Source organism: Terrapene carolina, unplaced genomic scaffold (genome assembly GCF_002925995.2).
Source record: "Terrapene carolina triunguis isolate 2854851 unplaced genomic scaffold, T_m_triunguis-2.0 Scaffold35022, whole genome shotgun sequence".
Taxonomy (NCBI): domain Eukaryota; kingdom Metazoa; phylum Chordata; order Testudines; family Emydidae; genus Terrapene; species Terrapene triunguis.
The window spans coordinates 5235750-5249787 of NW_020699373.1; the positions used below are offsets into that span (position 1 = coordinate 5235750).

General features: G+C 45.4%; 1 protein-coding gene across 1 annotated transcript in view; it reads left to right on the plus strand.

Moving 5' to 3' along the window:
• The window catches only part of LOC113405298 (angiopoietin-1 receptor-like), a 65127-nt gene that overhangs the window by 35846 nt on the left and 15243 nt on the right, over positions 1-14038 (plus strand). Inside the window, exons 5-11 of the mRNA XM_026646360.1 lie at positions 284-534; positions 2584-2722; positions 5244-5405; positions 7283-7417; positions 9353-9652; positions 12156-12455; positions 13060-13217. Coding sequence (XP_026502145.1) covers positions 284-534; positions 2584-2722; positions 5244-5405; positions 7283-7417; positions 9353-9652; positions 12156-12455; positions 13060-13217 — 1445 coding nt within the window. The remainder of the gene's footprint in view (positions 1-283; positions 535-2583; positions 2723-5243; positions 5406-7282; positions 7418-9352; positions 9653-12155; positions 12456-13059; positions 13218-14038) is intronic.

Below are 14038 nucleotides of genomic sequence, written 5' to 3' on the forward strand. Positions count from 1 at the left end.
CCAAGCACCAGCTTGGGTGCCTGGTGCCTGGAGCCGGCCCTGGCTGCAGGGGTGTTATACATTAACTCAGAGAATGCAATGTGTGATTTTGCAAAAGCTAGATTGTTTGTGCTTGGTATGTTTTGGGTCTGAATCTTTTCTGACTTAGTTTTACACTGGTGTAACACCCTGGACTTTGATGGAATTATTTCTGATTTAATCCTGTGTAAGTGAGAGGAGAATCAGGCCCACTATACCTAAGGTCTACAATTTGTTCAACATATGCACTGGATTTGAATTGTAGCTGCTTTTTTTAACCTCTTAGCTTGCTCAGTTTTATCTCTGAGGGGGAAAAGCAATCAGCAGATGTCATGTTGTGAATATTGGGTTCCTTACACAGGTTCAGCTGATGTGTCACCTCAGATAAAGCACTTGCCAGACCATGTGGAACTCAATTCTGGCGCAGAGTTTAAGCCTATTTGTATAGCCACTGGCAAGCCACTTCCTGTTATTGAAGAATTTAAACTGTTGAAACAAGATGGGACTGTCTTCAAGGTAAGTCCCTGGTTGGTTTCTACAATGTTTCTTATTTTTATTATTATTGTTATGTTTATTTGTTAGTTATTGCACGCTAAAGACACTTTGACCAAGTACACTTCCTTGGTGGTATGAAAATGCCCCGAGATCTTCAGGGTCAAATTTTCAACCAGCTTCTATGAACTTGCCTAGACTCATAGAGGTGCCAATTCAGGAAACTATCCCTATTCCGCAAAAGCATTTAGCACATGGTCATCTGTCTAGGGACAGACTTAAGCATGTGCTTCAGTGCTTTTCTGAATCAGATCCAGAACTTGCTGTATAATGGTGAAAAAGTGTGTGAGCATTTGTTCAAACTCCCCTTGGTTGCTAAGTTCATCCATGTTTGCGCCGCTTTTTATTCACTGTTTATGACAATTTGTGCGAACAGGCTTCTGTTTGCACTATTGTTTGGGGGCATGTCTGTCCTTCATACAAATTCCCCTACTTTGCGTACAAACGCTGATATTTGTCTGTGAAAAAGAGTGTTTGCTGTTCTGTTTGTCATTCTTCATTTGTTTGTTTTTTCCCTGTTTAAATACACCTCTACCCCGATATAACGCAGTCCTCGGAAGCCAAAAAATCTTACCGCATTATAGTGAAACCGCGTTATATTGGGTAGGAAAGGCTGTGCCTCCCCAAACAGCCTGGCCCCACCCCCATCTGACCCCCACCTACTTCCCACCCCCTGACTGACCCCTCAGAACTCCCGACCCATCCAACCCCCCCGCCCCGCTCCTTGTCCCCTGACCGCCCCCAGAGACCCTCTGCCCCTTATCCGACCCCTCGGCCCCGGCCCGGCACCCTTAACACGCCGATCAGAGCAGCGTGTCAGAGCTGTCCCTAGAGGGGTGCGGGGCCTGGGACAAATCAGCCTCCCCGCTAGTCTCTCACCATCCGCCCAGCAGTCCCACCCGCCTGGCTGCCGCTCGCCTCCTCACCCCACCTACCCGCTCGCCTGCCCGCCGCTCGCCTCCCCTCTAGTCTCCTCACCATCTGTCCGGCGCGCCTCCCCGCGTCCGCCCGCCTGCCTTCTCACCCCCCCTCCTGCCTGCCGCTCACCTCCCAATTCACCTCCTCACCCCGCTTGCCCACCCGCCTCCCACCCTTAACACGCCACTCAGAGCATGTCGGAGCCAGACATGCTGACCCGCCGGAGCACGCAGCCCCGCCCCCCCAGAGCGCTGCTTTACCGTGTTGTATGCGAACCTGTGTTATTTCGGGTCGCGTTATATCGGGGTAGAGGTGTCGTTTAAGAGGTAGTAGAAAAATATCATGTGACTTGGATGACTAGCTAAACACAGTGAATAATAAATAGCAAATGACTGAAATTAACTGTTCATGAACAACACATAGGCTCAGAATTCACCACCCAAACTGTTCAGCAAAGACTGAATAATTAATGCTCTTGCAAAACTCAAAACAGAAAAAGGGCTGAGTTCTTTGGATGATTTACTGGTAGTTGCTAATTCAACCAGTTGTAGCAGCAAAACTGAGTAAATAACACTGATGTGCAATGGCTGTAAAATGTCCTTCAGAGTTAGCTACATTTTACAGATGGGTGAAGAGGGCTCATACATGCAGAGCAGGAAATCAATGGAAGTTTTGTCACTGAGGCCAATAGAAGCGGGACTTTCTCTGAAGTACTTTGGGATTTTTTGGGAGGACAGATATTATAAATGGAAGCTATATTTATTATTGTTCCATGTTAAAAGCTACATTAAAGGAAAGTGAAGGTGGCAGAATGAAACACGCAGTAGTCAGGAAATAACATAGCTACAGTGAGCTCAAAATCAGAAGTTACCAGGGCCATTTTGTCTGCACTAGAAAACTCCTGACTGAGGTGTAATATACTACATGTAATGACTACATGCAATATACTAAGGGCCTGATCCAAAGCCCATTGAGGTTAATAGGAGACTTGCCATTGGCATTAATGGATTTTGGATGAGACCCTAAATTAGGAGGAGGCGTGACTTGGAGGAGGTTTTTCATTGTTCAGACCCTTCTTATGATTTGTCATTTCAGCCCGTCTCATTTGTTAGCAATCGCTCAGAGGCAAAGTTTCATATCAATAGAATCCAGCCGCCTGACTCAGGAATATGGGTTTGCAGTGTTGAGACAGTAGCAGGGATGGCAGAAGAGCCTTTCCATGTTACAGTTAAAGGTAAAGGTCTCTGACTCATGCGCTTTTAGATGTCCTTGCCTCCCTCTTTTAACCCGGGCAAGCTTACACCGTTAAATGTCCATACCATTCGTGAGATGCTATCTATCTTCTAGCAGTTTCTGTTCAGAGATCTGATAATGTATTGAGTTGAGTCATGAGCCCATTTCTTTATGTCATGTTTATACAAATACTTAACCCTTTCCATGTATATTATCCTGCTCCATCATTTATGCTCCAGCTATGCTTAAAGGGCCTGAACCAAAGCCTACATTATTAAACTCAATGGAAGTCCTTCCATTGACTGGAAAGAGCTGTGAATCTGGCCCAGAGCTTGCTGCTTTGCTGATATTTAATGTAGTATGGAAAATCTTCTTTAGAGACTAGGACAAGTATCTTCAAACATAGATGTGTAAATTAGGCACTGCCATCCATATTCACGCATCTTAATAAAAGAAGCCCAATTGTCATGTGTACTGAGCACCTAGAAAACCAGAGACTTCAGAGATACAGGCGCTCAGAGTGGTGCTTTGGGGTTCAAGCCAGACCAGTAAGAGGTTGTGTCGCCGCCTGCCCTGCAACTTTGGATGCCATCAGTGCTATGCTGCTATGGCTCACTGCCTGAACACCAACAGCCAGCATACAAGCAGGCAGGTCACACCCTGGCTTCCACAACCCAGTTACGTTTTGCAGAGCGACCCCCAATACTCTCAGTCCCAAATTTCCCCCAAACTGTCTGCCAGTGTGACAATGTGCTGAGGTTCCCAGAATTGAGAGTTACTGCGTTACCCCTCTCTGCCTCAGCAAGTGAGAGTTTTGCTACTGCTAAGCTCTGTCACAACTCCCTGACACACCAGCTTGTCTGCCTTGCCAGCAAACTCCTCAGGACTCTGCCAGTCCAAACCTTGCCCTGCAGGTAACAAACAGTGACCCCCAACTTCCAAGTTCCCAGAGACGTCTCCCCGGCAGAGTCCTCTCCTGGAAGGCTCAAGAAGTTATTCGTTCATTGCTCCTTTAAAGAGACAATACACTCCAATTCATTAATTTAACTTGGGTTTGACAAACACTCTTACTTCAATCACTGCACAGAATTGGCATATGGTAAAAGAAAAATAAGTTTATTAAGCAAAATGTCAAAGGTCTATAAAGGAGTAAAGGTAGAAAGGGTTACAAGCAAACAAAAGTAAAAATACTCTTCTAAGGCTAAAACTTAATTTCAGCAAGTTACAGTCTTTGCCTAAGCAGGTTTCTCACCTATATATAGTTCCCAGAAACTTCAGCCCCCTGGGTTGAAGGCTCCAATGTCCTGTGATTTGAAGGGCTCTGGCCCCTTGAATTTTATGGGGCTCTCTCCCCTTTCTTTGTATAGTCCAGTACACTTTTGAAATGTAGTCTTTGAAAAGTAAGCCAGCCCAAGCTTCTCTCTCCTGCTGGGATGTAGACACCATGCTGTTTTCCCAAAGTTCATTTACCCTGTTAAAGATGCAGGAAGGCTTCCTGATGATTTTCCATCTCTGTGCTGATCTGGATGTAAACCAGGCTTACATTGCTTTGATAATGCTTAATTTACCTTGGAGACAGTAGATAGCTACCTTCCCTGCTGTCTCTCTTTGTACACACCCATCCATACCTCATGCAAGAATATTAATGATCAGTGAGTTATCAGTTTACCAGTGATACATTACACGCTAGCTTTTGGGTCTATATCATGACAACAGTGTATTAGGTGTAGTGAGTATGTCAGGCTTGACAAGAGTTGCTGACACAGAGAAGTGAACCACCAATGGGCCTCTGTGTCTCCCTCAGCAGCTCTAAAAATCAGGGTATGTAAGTAAGTGCTACTCAAAGTGAATAAGAGTTATAGAAATAGGACCCTTACAGTAGGGAGCATATTGACCATAAGGGGACACTATCTAGATCAAAACCCATATTTTATCAGTCTTCCTTCCTCTTGATAGTCCTACCTGGGATTATTAAAGCTGAAAGAATTTTTAAAATCTGATGTATTTTTATTGTGGATAACATTTGTTTACTTTCTTGGCATTTCATTCAGCCTGGACAGTGTTTCCAATCAGTTTCACTTTCTGGTTCTCATGGACTGGCACAAGATTGGAATGTTTTTTATTGACAACACTACAGGGAAATGTTTAAATAAACATCTGCATTCAAAATATTAAAACAGTTCTACCTTGAACAGCCACCTCCTGCATTGTAATTTTTATGAATTGGCAAATGAATGGGACGGTAAAGTTTGAAAAAAAAAATCCAAGCGTTTGGAAAGGGATCTAAACCCTCATTTTTTAGGATATAATCCCACCTCCAACTAATGGGAGTTAGGAAGAAACTTTCCCTACCACAGAGAAATGTTGTTGAAGCAGCTGTCAGAAACAGGGTACTGGAGTAGACGGACCATGCTCTGATACAGTCTGGCAATACCTGTATTCCTATGAATCCAGGTAGATGCCACAGTTTTATTAATACAGACAAATAAAAGATCTGGTCTAATAGTCATATTCTTGCTCAGTTCCTCCTGTGCCTCAGTATGCTCCGAGGATGATAGACAGTGGACATAATTTTCTCATCATCGATATCAATGCTGACTCCCATACTGGCGATGGACCGATTGTGTTAACCAAGCTCCTGTATAAGCCTGCTAAAGGTTATCAGCCCTGGATGTCAGTGGAAGGTAAGGGTCAGTCCTTTCATCCCATCAATCATACAGAAACCTCATCTACAATCAAGCTGAAGCAAAATTAGAATGTGGTGTTCGCTCTAAAGTAAAATTCTGTTCTGAAAAATGACTTTTACTTATGCAGGGCTCAAAAGAACCTACAGCTGGCCCTGACGAGCAATTCTTATGTAGTTTTTAAGCTAAAAAGATATTAAAGCAGTAGCAGAAGCAAATGGCCTCCTGTCTCAGGTTTTTATAAGATATAAAACCTGAGATTGTGTGTTATACTGGTGGTGGTCCATTGTGTTGAAGTTCAGTATATGGCCACAGCAGTTGTTGTAGTGATGTCCAGGAACTTCCAGTTCCCACAGGGGCAGCATCTGCAGGTCTTTGGAGAGACAGACCTGTGAGGAAGCTTGTGAGTACAGGCTCCTATCACCATGGTACCCAAGTACTGGCTTCTAGGACTTCTAAAGACCAAGGGCAAAGTTCAGATGTGAGTCAAGTGAATTTAAGTAGCCTAGAGGAGAGGATAAATTGGTGTAGCTTAACCACTTCATCCAGTCCCCTCAATGTACATTAAAGCCATGTAGACTTTTTCTAGATTCCCGTAGGCTTACATGGGCTCACTTACATGTTGGTGAGTATGTGAGTAACTTACAAACACACACCTTATACATCAGCTCTAAATTTGACCCACTGAGTGCAAGGGAATGTAAACAAATGTATTTCAGACTCTGACAGGCCAGAAGCGAGGAACGTAGCTAAAAAAACCCAATAAACTGCAGGATGTAAGAAGGTGTAATCTAAAGCAGCCCCCATCCTCTTTAACTGACACCTTCTGACTCCTCAATGTGTAATTTATACCAGCTTGGTTTCCCTTACATCTCAATAACTGGATGCAGGTAGATATAAGGGAGTATGCCTGATTGTATGGGAGTCTAACCTATATCCCTTTACACATCGTCTTCATTAGACACCAAGTCTCTTTGCTGGGATCTCTTGATGAAACACAGATACATCAACACTGAGGATTCTTGAGCCTTTAACCACCACGTTCACGGGTATTCAGGATTCCAATTTGTTCTTTCCAGGCTTATATGTTATGTCCATCATTGTGGTATCTGAACTCCTAATAGCTAGACCAGGGGTAGGCAACCTATGGCACGCATGCCAAAGGCGGCACGCGAGTTGATTTTCAGTGGCACTCACATTGCCCGGGTCCTGGCCACTGGTCTGGGGAGCTCTGCATTTTAATTTAATTGTAAATGAAGCTTCTTAAACATTTTAAAAACCTTATTTACTTTGCATGCAACCATAGTTTAGTTATATACTATAGACTTACAGAAAGAGACCTTCTAAAAATGTTAAAATGTATTACTGGCACCCGAAACCTTAAATTAGAATAAATAAATGAAGACTCGGCACACCACTTCTGAAAGGTTGCCGACCCCTGAGCTAGACCAATGACGTCATTAAGTCTCCAAAAGAGTGAAGAGGTCTGCCTGCCCATCTCTGACTACAGGATCAGATTGTTAGATCTTTGGATCGGGGCCAGCTCACTTGGGGCCAGATTTTCAGAAATGCTCAGCACCCAGCAGCTCCCGCTGAGGACACTGAGCACGTCAGTACTTTTGAAAAGCTGCCCTTTTGTATCTCATGCAAGGCTGGGCACATTGCTGGTGCTTTAACCCGTCATAAGCAATACTGTCATAATGGTAATTAACGTGTACGTCTAAACAGCTCACCCTAGAGTAATGGGGGTAAAGCGGAGCCTATAACCTTGACCTCTCTCAAGCGCAGACCCAGCTGTGATGCGGGATTCAGAAAATCCCTTATTATTTTTCAGAATGGAATGGAGGGTTGACCTTTTTTTCTCCTTTCGTTCCCAGTAAATGGAAAGAGCAAGAAATTAGATAATCTAGAACCCAAAACAGAATATCAGTTCTGTGTTCAGCTAAGCCGGCAAGGGGATGGTGGAGAAGGGCATCCTGGGCCACAGGCAAGCTTCACAACGGCTGCACTTGGTACGTAGGACTTTTGGCCTTTCACATGGGGAGCTTTCAATCAGCCTTCTTCGTTTTCTCTGCAATATGCACAGCCGCATTCAGCTGCATGCATGCCAAAGCCCACTGAAGTCAATGGAAGCCTTTCCATTGATTTCAGTGGGTTTTGGACCAAGCCCTAAAACAATGTTTCTCAAACAGTGAGGCCAGGGGAGGCTCAGATCCTTTCAGAGGAGTCTCAAGCAAAGCAAAGGAAAATGGAAGAATTGCAAAAGTGGCTAAATATAATTCTCCCCATTTTACAGGTGGGAAAACTGAGGCACAATGAGGTTAGTGCCACACAGAGAGTACTCAGCTATGTTGGGGATAGAACCCCTTCTTCTGGTTACTAGTGATGGCTCTAACCATTAGACTATGTTGACTTCTTTAAGGTAAAGACTATTTAAAAATCAGAATCTCATACGGAGTCAAGGAACAGGAAGAAATCAAATACTCAAGCACTAAATAAATGACTCTTGTATACTGAACCCTTAAAATGGAAATGACCCAGCAATAAAAAGAGAGGGGCCTGGCCCTTTCCTCATGTTTAAAAACTTCCACTTTGCATCAGTAATCTCTCAACCCTCCTCCATCCCAGTGAAGGACACGAGGTCAGCAGTTCTTTATATGGAGCTTGTGCACACCAGCAACCAACCAGGGATCTACTAGCTGGGGAGTATTAGCTTTCTTCCCTCCGCCCCAAGTCCTTCAATGTCATTTGAATTCCCAAGTCTATTATCTCTATCCTCACATTGTCCCATAGCTCTGTTGTTTTACTTAACCACACACGATATAGTAATTCAGGCCCCCTCATTCTCCTTCGAAGAACTGTAGGTAGTGAGAGGGGCATTTACTTTTGCTATTCTGCTCTAGTGAATGTGACTGTGGACAGGAACTAAGTGACAGGGTCTGATTCTCCATTGCCTTGCCCCATGTGTAGTCATTTACACCTATGAAAGTGAATGTAGAATGCTGCCAAATTGACATATTAGCCCAGGGATCAGCAACGTCTGGCACACGGCCCGCCAAGGTTAGCACTCTGGCAGGCCGGGCCGGTTTGTTTACCTGCCGCGTCCGCAGGTTCGGCCAATCGTGGCTCCCACTGGCTGCGGTTCGCCGCTCCAGGCCAATGGGGGCTGCGAGAAGGCGTGGCCAGCACCTCCCTCGTCCCGCGCCGCTTCCCGCAGCCCCCATTGGCCTGGAGCAGCGAACCATGGCCAGTGGAAGCCGCAATCGGCTGAACCTGTGGACGCGGCAAGTAAACAAACCGGCCCGGCCAGGGGGCTTACCTTGGCGGGCCGCGGGCCAAACGTTGCTGATCCCTGTATTAGCCTTTTACGTGCACTTTCTAGCACTATAAATGATTATACACAGTGCAGGGCAGTGGAGAATCAGGCATTAGGTAAACAATCTTTCACAAAACCAGAGCAAATGAAGCCACATCAGTCCAGGAGGGAACGTGGCTGGAGGAGGTGGCTAGAGAAATTCCAGATTTTCTGAGAAGCAAATGGCATTGCAGAGAAACTGAAGATCTGAAATCCACCGCCCTGCTACTTGTGGCAGGCCCAGCGGCATCAGAGATTGACAGTACTTTCCAGTGGCACCATCAGGGCACTGCAAAATGCTAAAGTCATTTAAAAATGTCAGTATTGTGATCCATGCAAGGATGCCATGTCCCTGAGAAGCAACCGAAAACGCCATGCTTGGGCTGAGCATTTGACCTCAACAGCAATTCTAGCCTCTGCTAGGTATGGAGGACAACATTTGAACTCTGGATGACCTCAGGCCTCACTTGGCGATGCAGAGCACTAACCCAGAAGGCCAGTTCCAGATTATTGTTTTAATACCAGCCTTTGTGTGCAAGTATCCAGAAGACATAAAATAAAGTTTTTTCTCTCTCTCTGTGGATTCTCTAAGGTCTTCCTCCACCAGAAGGTCTCACCCTCCTTCCTAAAAGCAAGACATCTCTGATTTTGTCATGGCAGCCAATAGCACAGAAGCCAGAAGATGACCTTCTTGTTGAAGTGGAAAGGACGAGTGTGAATGACAACAGTGGTGATGAGGACAGACCTGATATCACCCATGTGCCAGGAAATATATCCACTCTGGTTATTGATGATTTAGAACCCAGACAGCAGTATAGGTGCAGGGTACGTGTGAATACCAGGTCTGAAGGAGAGTGGAGTGACTATTTGTATGCATGGACCTACAGTGACAGTAAGTGACTGGATTCACTTTACTTTATTTATTCTTTTCTCTTCCTCTTCCCCCCTCCCCGCTCCCAGCAGGATTCTGTTGTTGCTAGAGGTCTCTGTAAAATGTAATTGTTTGACAGGTTTGGTCACAGAGACCCACTTGGGACTGTCACCTGATTTGCTGAAACTACCTCTGAGCCCGTCTTCCCTGCCAGCTTGGGACTCCAGAACCCTGTCTTGTTGAGCCAGACACGCAAACCTTCTGCAACACAGACCGAGGGTCTGAACCACGTCCCCAAAGCTGCAGACTTAACTGAAAACAGCTCAGCAAGTGCTCCTGTCTCCAGCACTCAGACACCCAGTTCCCAATGGGATCCAAACCCCAAATAAATCCATTTTACTCTGTATAAAGCTTATATAGGGTAAACTCATAAATTGTCCACTCTCTATAACACTGATAGAGAGATATGCACAGCTGTTTGCTCCCCCAGGTATTAATCACTTACTCTGGGTTAATTAATAAACAAAAGTGATTTTATTAAGTCTAAAAAGTAGAATTTAAGTGGTTTCAAGAAATAACAGACAGAACAAAGTAAGTTACCAAGCAAAATAAAACAAAATACGCAAGTCTAAGCCTAATACATTTAAGAAACTGAATACAGGTAAATCTCACCCTCAGAGATGTTCCAATAAGCTTCTTTCACAGACTAGACTCCTTCTTAGGCTGGGCCCAATCCTTTCCCCGGTACAGTTCTAGTTAGTTCCAGCTCAGGTGGTAATTAGGGGTTTTCTCATGACTGCAGCCCCCTTTGTTCTATTCCACCCCCTTTTATAGCTTTGGCACAAGGCAGGAATCTTTTGTCTGTCTGGGTCCCCACCGCTCCTTCTAAATGGAAAAGCACCAGGTTTAAGATGGATTCCAGTACCAGGTGACATGATCACATGTCACTGTAAGACCTCATTCTCCATTCTTTCAGGGCTGGCCTGCACGTACCCAGGAAGGTTTGCGAGTAAACAGAGCCATTCACAACCAATTGTCCTAGTTAATGGGAGCCATCAAGATTCCAAGCCACCATCAATGGCCCACCCTTTGCATAGTTACAGTAGGACTTCAGAGTAATACTTCATATTTCTAGCTTCAGATACAAGAATGATACATTCATACAAATAGGATGACCACACTCAGTAGATTATAAGCTTTGTAATGATACCTTACGAGAGACCTTTTGCATAAAGCATATTCCAGTTACATTATATTTACACTTATAAACATATTTCCATAAAACATATGGAGTGCAACGTCACAGCAATCCTCTGCAATGATAGCATAGTGTGTCTGAATGCGCATTTACAGCTGCTTTTAGCTATTGTTAAGAGGGATAGCTGAGGGTCAGCACTAATTCTTATCCCCCGGTCAGAGACTAAGGATGTGAGTTTCAAAAGTTCCTAAGTGACTCGGGAGCACAGGTCTCAGTGACTTTCAATGGGACATATGCTCCTAAATCACTTAGGTGCTTTTGAAAATCCCACCCTGAGGGCCTGATTCTCAGAAGTGCTGGGCACCTACAGCTCCATCCAAGACAACAGGATCTCCATTGATTCGGAAAATCTGGCTGAGTTGTACCAAGCACTGAACGGTGAGGAGAAGGTGCAATGTTTGTGCACTACACTGAGTGCAGAGAGTAGTTGAGTCTGTCGTAATGCTGGTGCTAGAATCCTCAAAGGAGGTAGGAAGGGATGAGAATGTGGTAAGGCCATAGACTCACCTGCCCCCCACAGTACTGTCACCGCAGCCACACTCCCTGGGGGCTCATGAAGTCATTGTGCTTGCCTGAGGGACAGTGCTTCTAGTACGCTCCTCTGGAAGGGCACATCTCTGCACCGCTCACGCCTGCAACCTCAGTGCTAATCCCATTCGCATAGGTGCTTACCCACACTGGTAAAGGTTGCACAGCTGGGCCCTGCATGTATTACAAAAATGACAGTGGTGACCTGCTTCCGGAAATATCACCATTATTCTGAGGAGAACTTGTCTTGCCAGCTGTGGTTGTGGCCACCAGCTAGGGGCTCAATCCTGGTCCCATTGAAATCTGTGGGAGTTTTGCTATTGACTTCTACCCTTCCTAACGGCTGTTAGATGGACAAGGAAAACAGGCCTTAAAGCAATGAAAAGTAAGGGATGCTGGAGCCACAGGGGGATGCTGATCCAGTCGGGAGGTAAAATTATGCTGCCCTAATTCAAGAGGAATCCCTTTGTCTAGGATAGTACCTGGAGCAGTCTCTTCCTTTTCCTAGCAAGGATAGGGAATACCACGAGGAATCTGCTACAAGTGTTCAGCACTGCAATAGTTGGTGCCAGAATGAAATGAACCATGTCAAGTTTATAAAAACATAGTCAAGTTTCATTTGCTGTCGCCCTGATCCTGGTTCTGTTTAAGCCAGTGGGAGGATTGGGGAAAGGATTGGCACCAAAAGAAGGAGCAAGGCTGGATGTAAACTGGAACGTGTTCTTTTTTTGTTCATAGGAATCCCACCGTCACCTGACAACATCAAGATTTTCAACATCACGGACACCTCTGCCATCATCTCTTGGTCAACTGCTGCGGGACAGTCCATCTCCTCCATCATCATCAGCTACAAGATTTATGGCAAGGCTGAGTACAACCACATTGACGTCACAATAAAAAACACAACCATCACGCAGTATCATCTCAAGGGCCTCGAGCCGAATACTGTGTATCTGGTTCAGATGAGTGCACAGAACAATATTGGACTGAGCAACCCAAACCCTTCTCTTGAACTGAAGACTCTCCCGGAAACAAAAGGTTGGTTACTCCAGCGTACTGAACTCAATCCAAACCATGCCTGGGTGGTCTGGGAGGCCATGTGGGTTAGCAAGCTGAGAACAGAGCTGGGGACTATGAACACCTGAGATTTTATTTATTTGTTACTCTGAATGTTGTTGTATTTTTAAAAAAATATACACAATGCACATCCAGACAAAGGCCCTTAGAATTTGAATCCCAGCTCTGTTATTGGCTCAATGTGTGGCCTGGAGCAAGTCACACAATTTCCAAAAGTGGCCGCTGACTTTCAGTGCCCCAGTTATTGAGGGCCCAACGTTTCATAGATGCTTAGAGTTTAAAGCCAGAAGGGACCATTAGCTCATCAAATCTGACCTCCTGCATAACACAGGCCATGGAATGTCACCAGCCTGGCCACCCACAGACTGATTTTCAGAGATGCTGAGCACCCCCAGCTCCAGTTGAAATCAGTGGAGCCACAGCTGCTCAGCACTACTGAAGATGAGGCCCAAGTTCTCTGTGCTTCCATTTGTGTATCTGCAGAATGAGAACGCTAATCTTTACTTCCCTCAGAGGATTGTCAGCGTTAACCAGATGCTGTTAAGTACCATTTTCCCCTCAACAGCTCCGTATGACTCGAAGGGAGGGAAAATGCTGCTGATTGCTATCCTTGGCTCAGCAGGGATGACCTGCCTGACAATCCTGCTGGCCTTTCTCATCATGCTGCAGCTAAAGCGAGCCAACTTCCAGCGCAGAATGGCTCAAGCCTTCCAAAACGTGGTGGTGAGTTTCCAGTTTTGCTTTGACGGTGCAGTTGTTCATCTCAGCCTCATCTGTTGTCTTTTCCTGATAAGGTTCCCTCCTCCTCCTCTTCCAACTTTCGAAATAAAGCTGCCCCGTAATGCACGTGTTAGCATTAATAGTATCAAGCTTTCCTACCACTGACCCAGAGGTGAGCAGGGGATCACAATTGTGGGATATGAAGTAGACAGTCCACCTAGAGGAGGAAGGCAGCTATGTACTATGTCTCCCCTTCTGCTTTGCTGCTTCTATCTCCTTTGCAGAACCAGTTTGTGATCTGATGTGTGTGAGGACAGGAGGCATGCCCTGCCAGACCAGAGAAAGGCTTGTGAACACACTACTCTGTGTGGCGTGGTCTCCATTAAAGCTGCACCGTGGATTGTAAAATGCAGTGCAAGTTGCTGCTACTCTGAGCCCCAGTAACTGCTCCTCCACAGCTTTTAGAGATGGGCACAGCAGGCCAGGAGCCAGCCAATGGCAGCACCACACCTCTACCAGCTTCTTTCATACAGTGGACAGTATGGGCCATGATCACCCGTTGTTAGGTCCCACGGAAACTCTCCCTACACGCTTTTCTTCCACAGAAGCAAATCCTATGGGGATGCATTAATTAAAGTGAGGATGACCCTTCAAACACAGCAGACTATTTGCTGCACCACAGCCTGATTAGGCAAGGGAAAGAGTGGAGACGATTTAGTTGCTAGATGTAATAGTTTGCTCAGATGTTTCACTTTCTCTTCTTTCTTCCCCAACACTGCAGTAGAACATCCTCAATATGAAGAGGGAAGCTTATCCAACCCTGT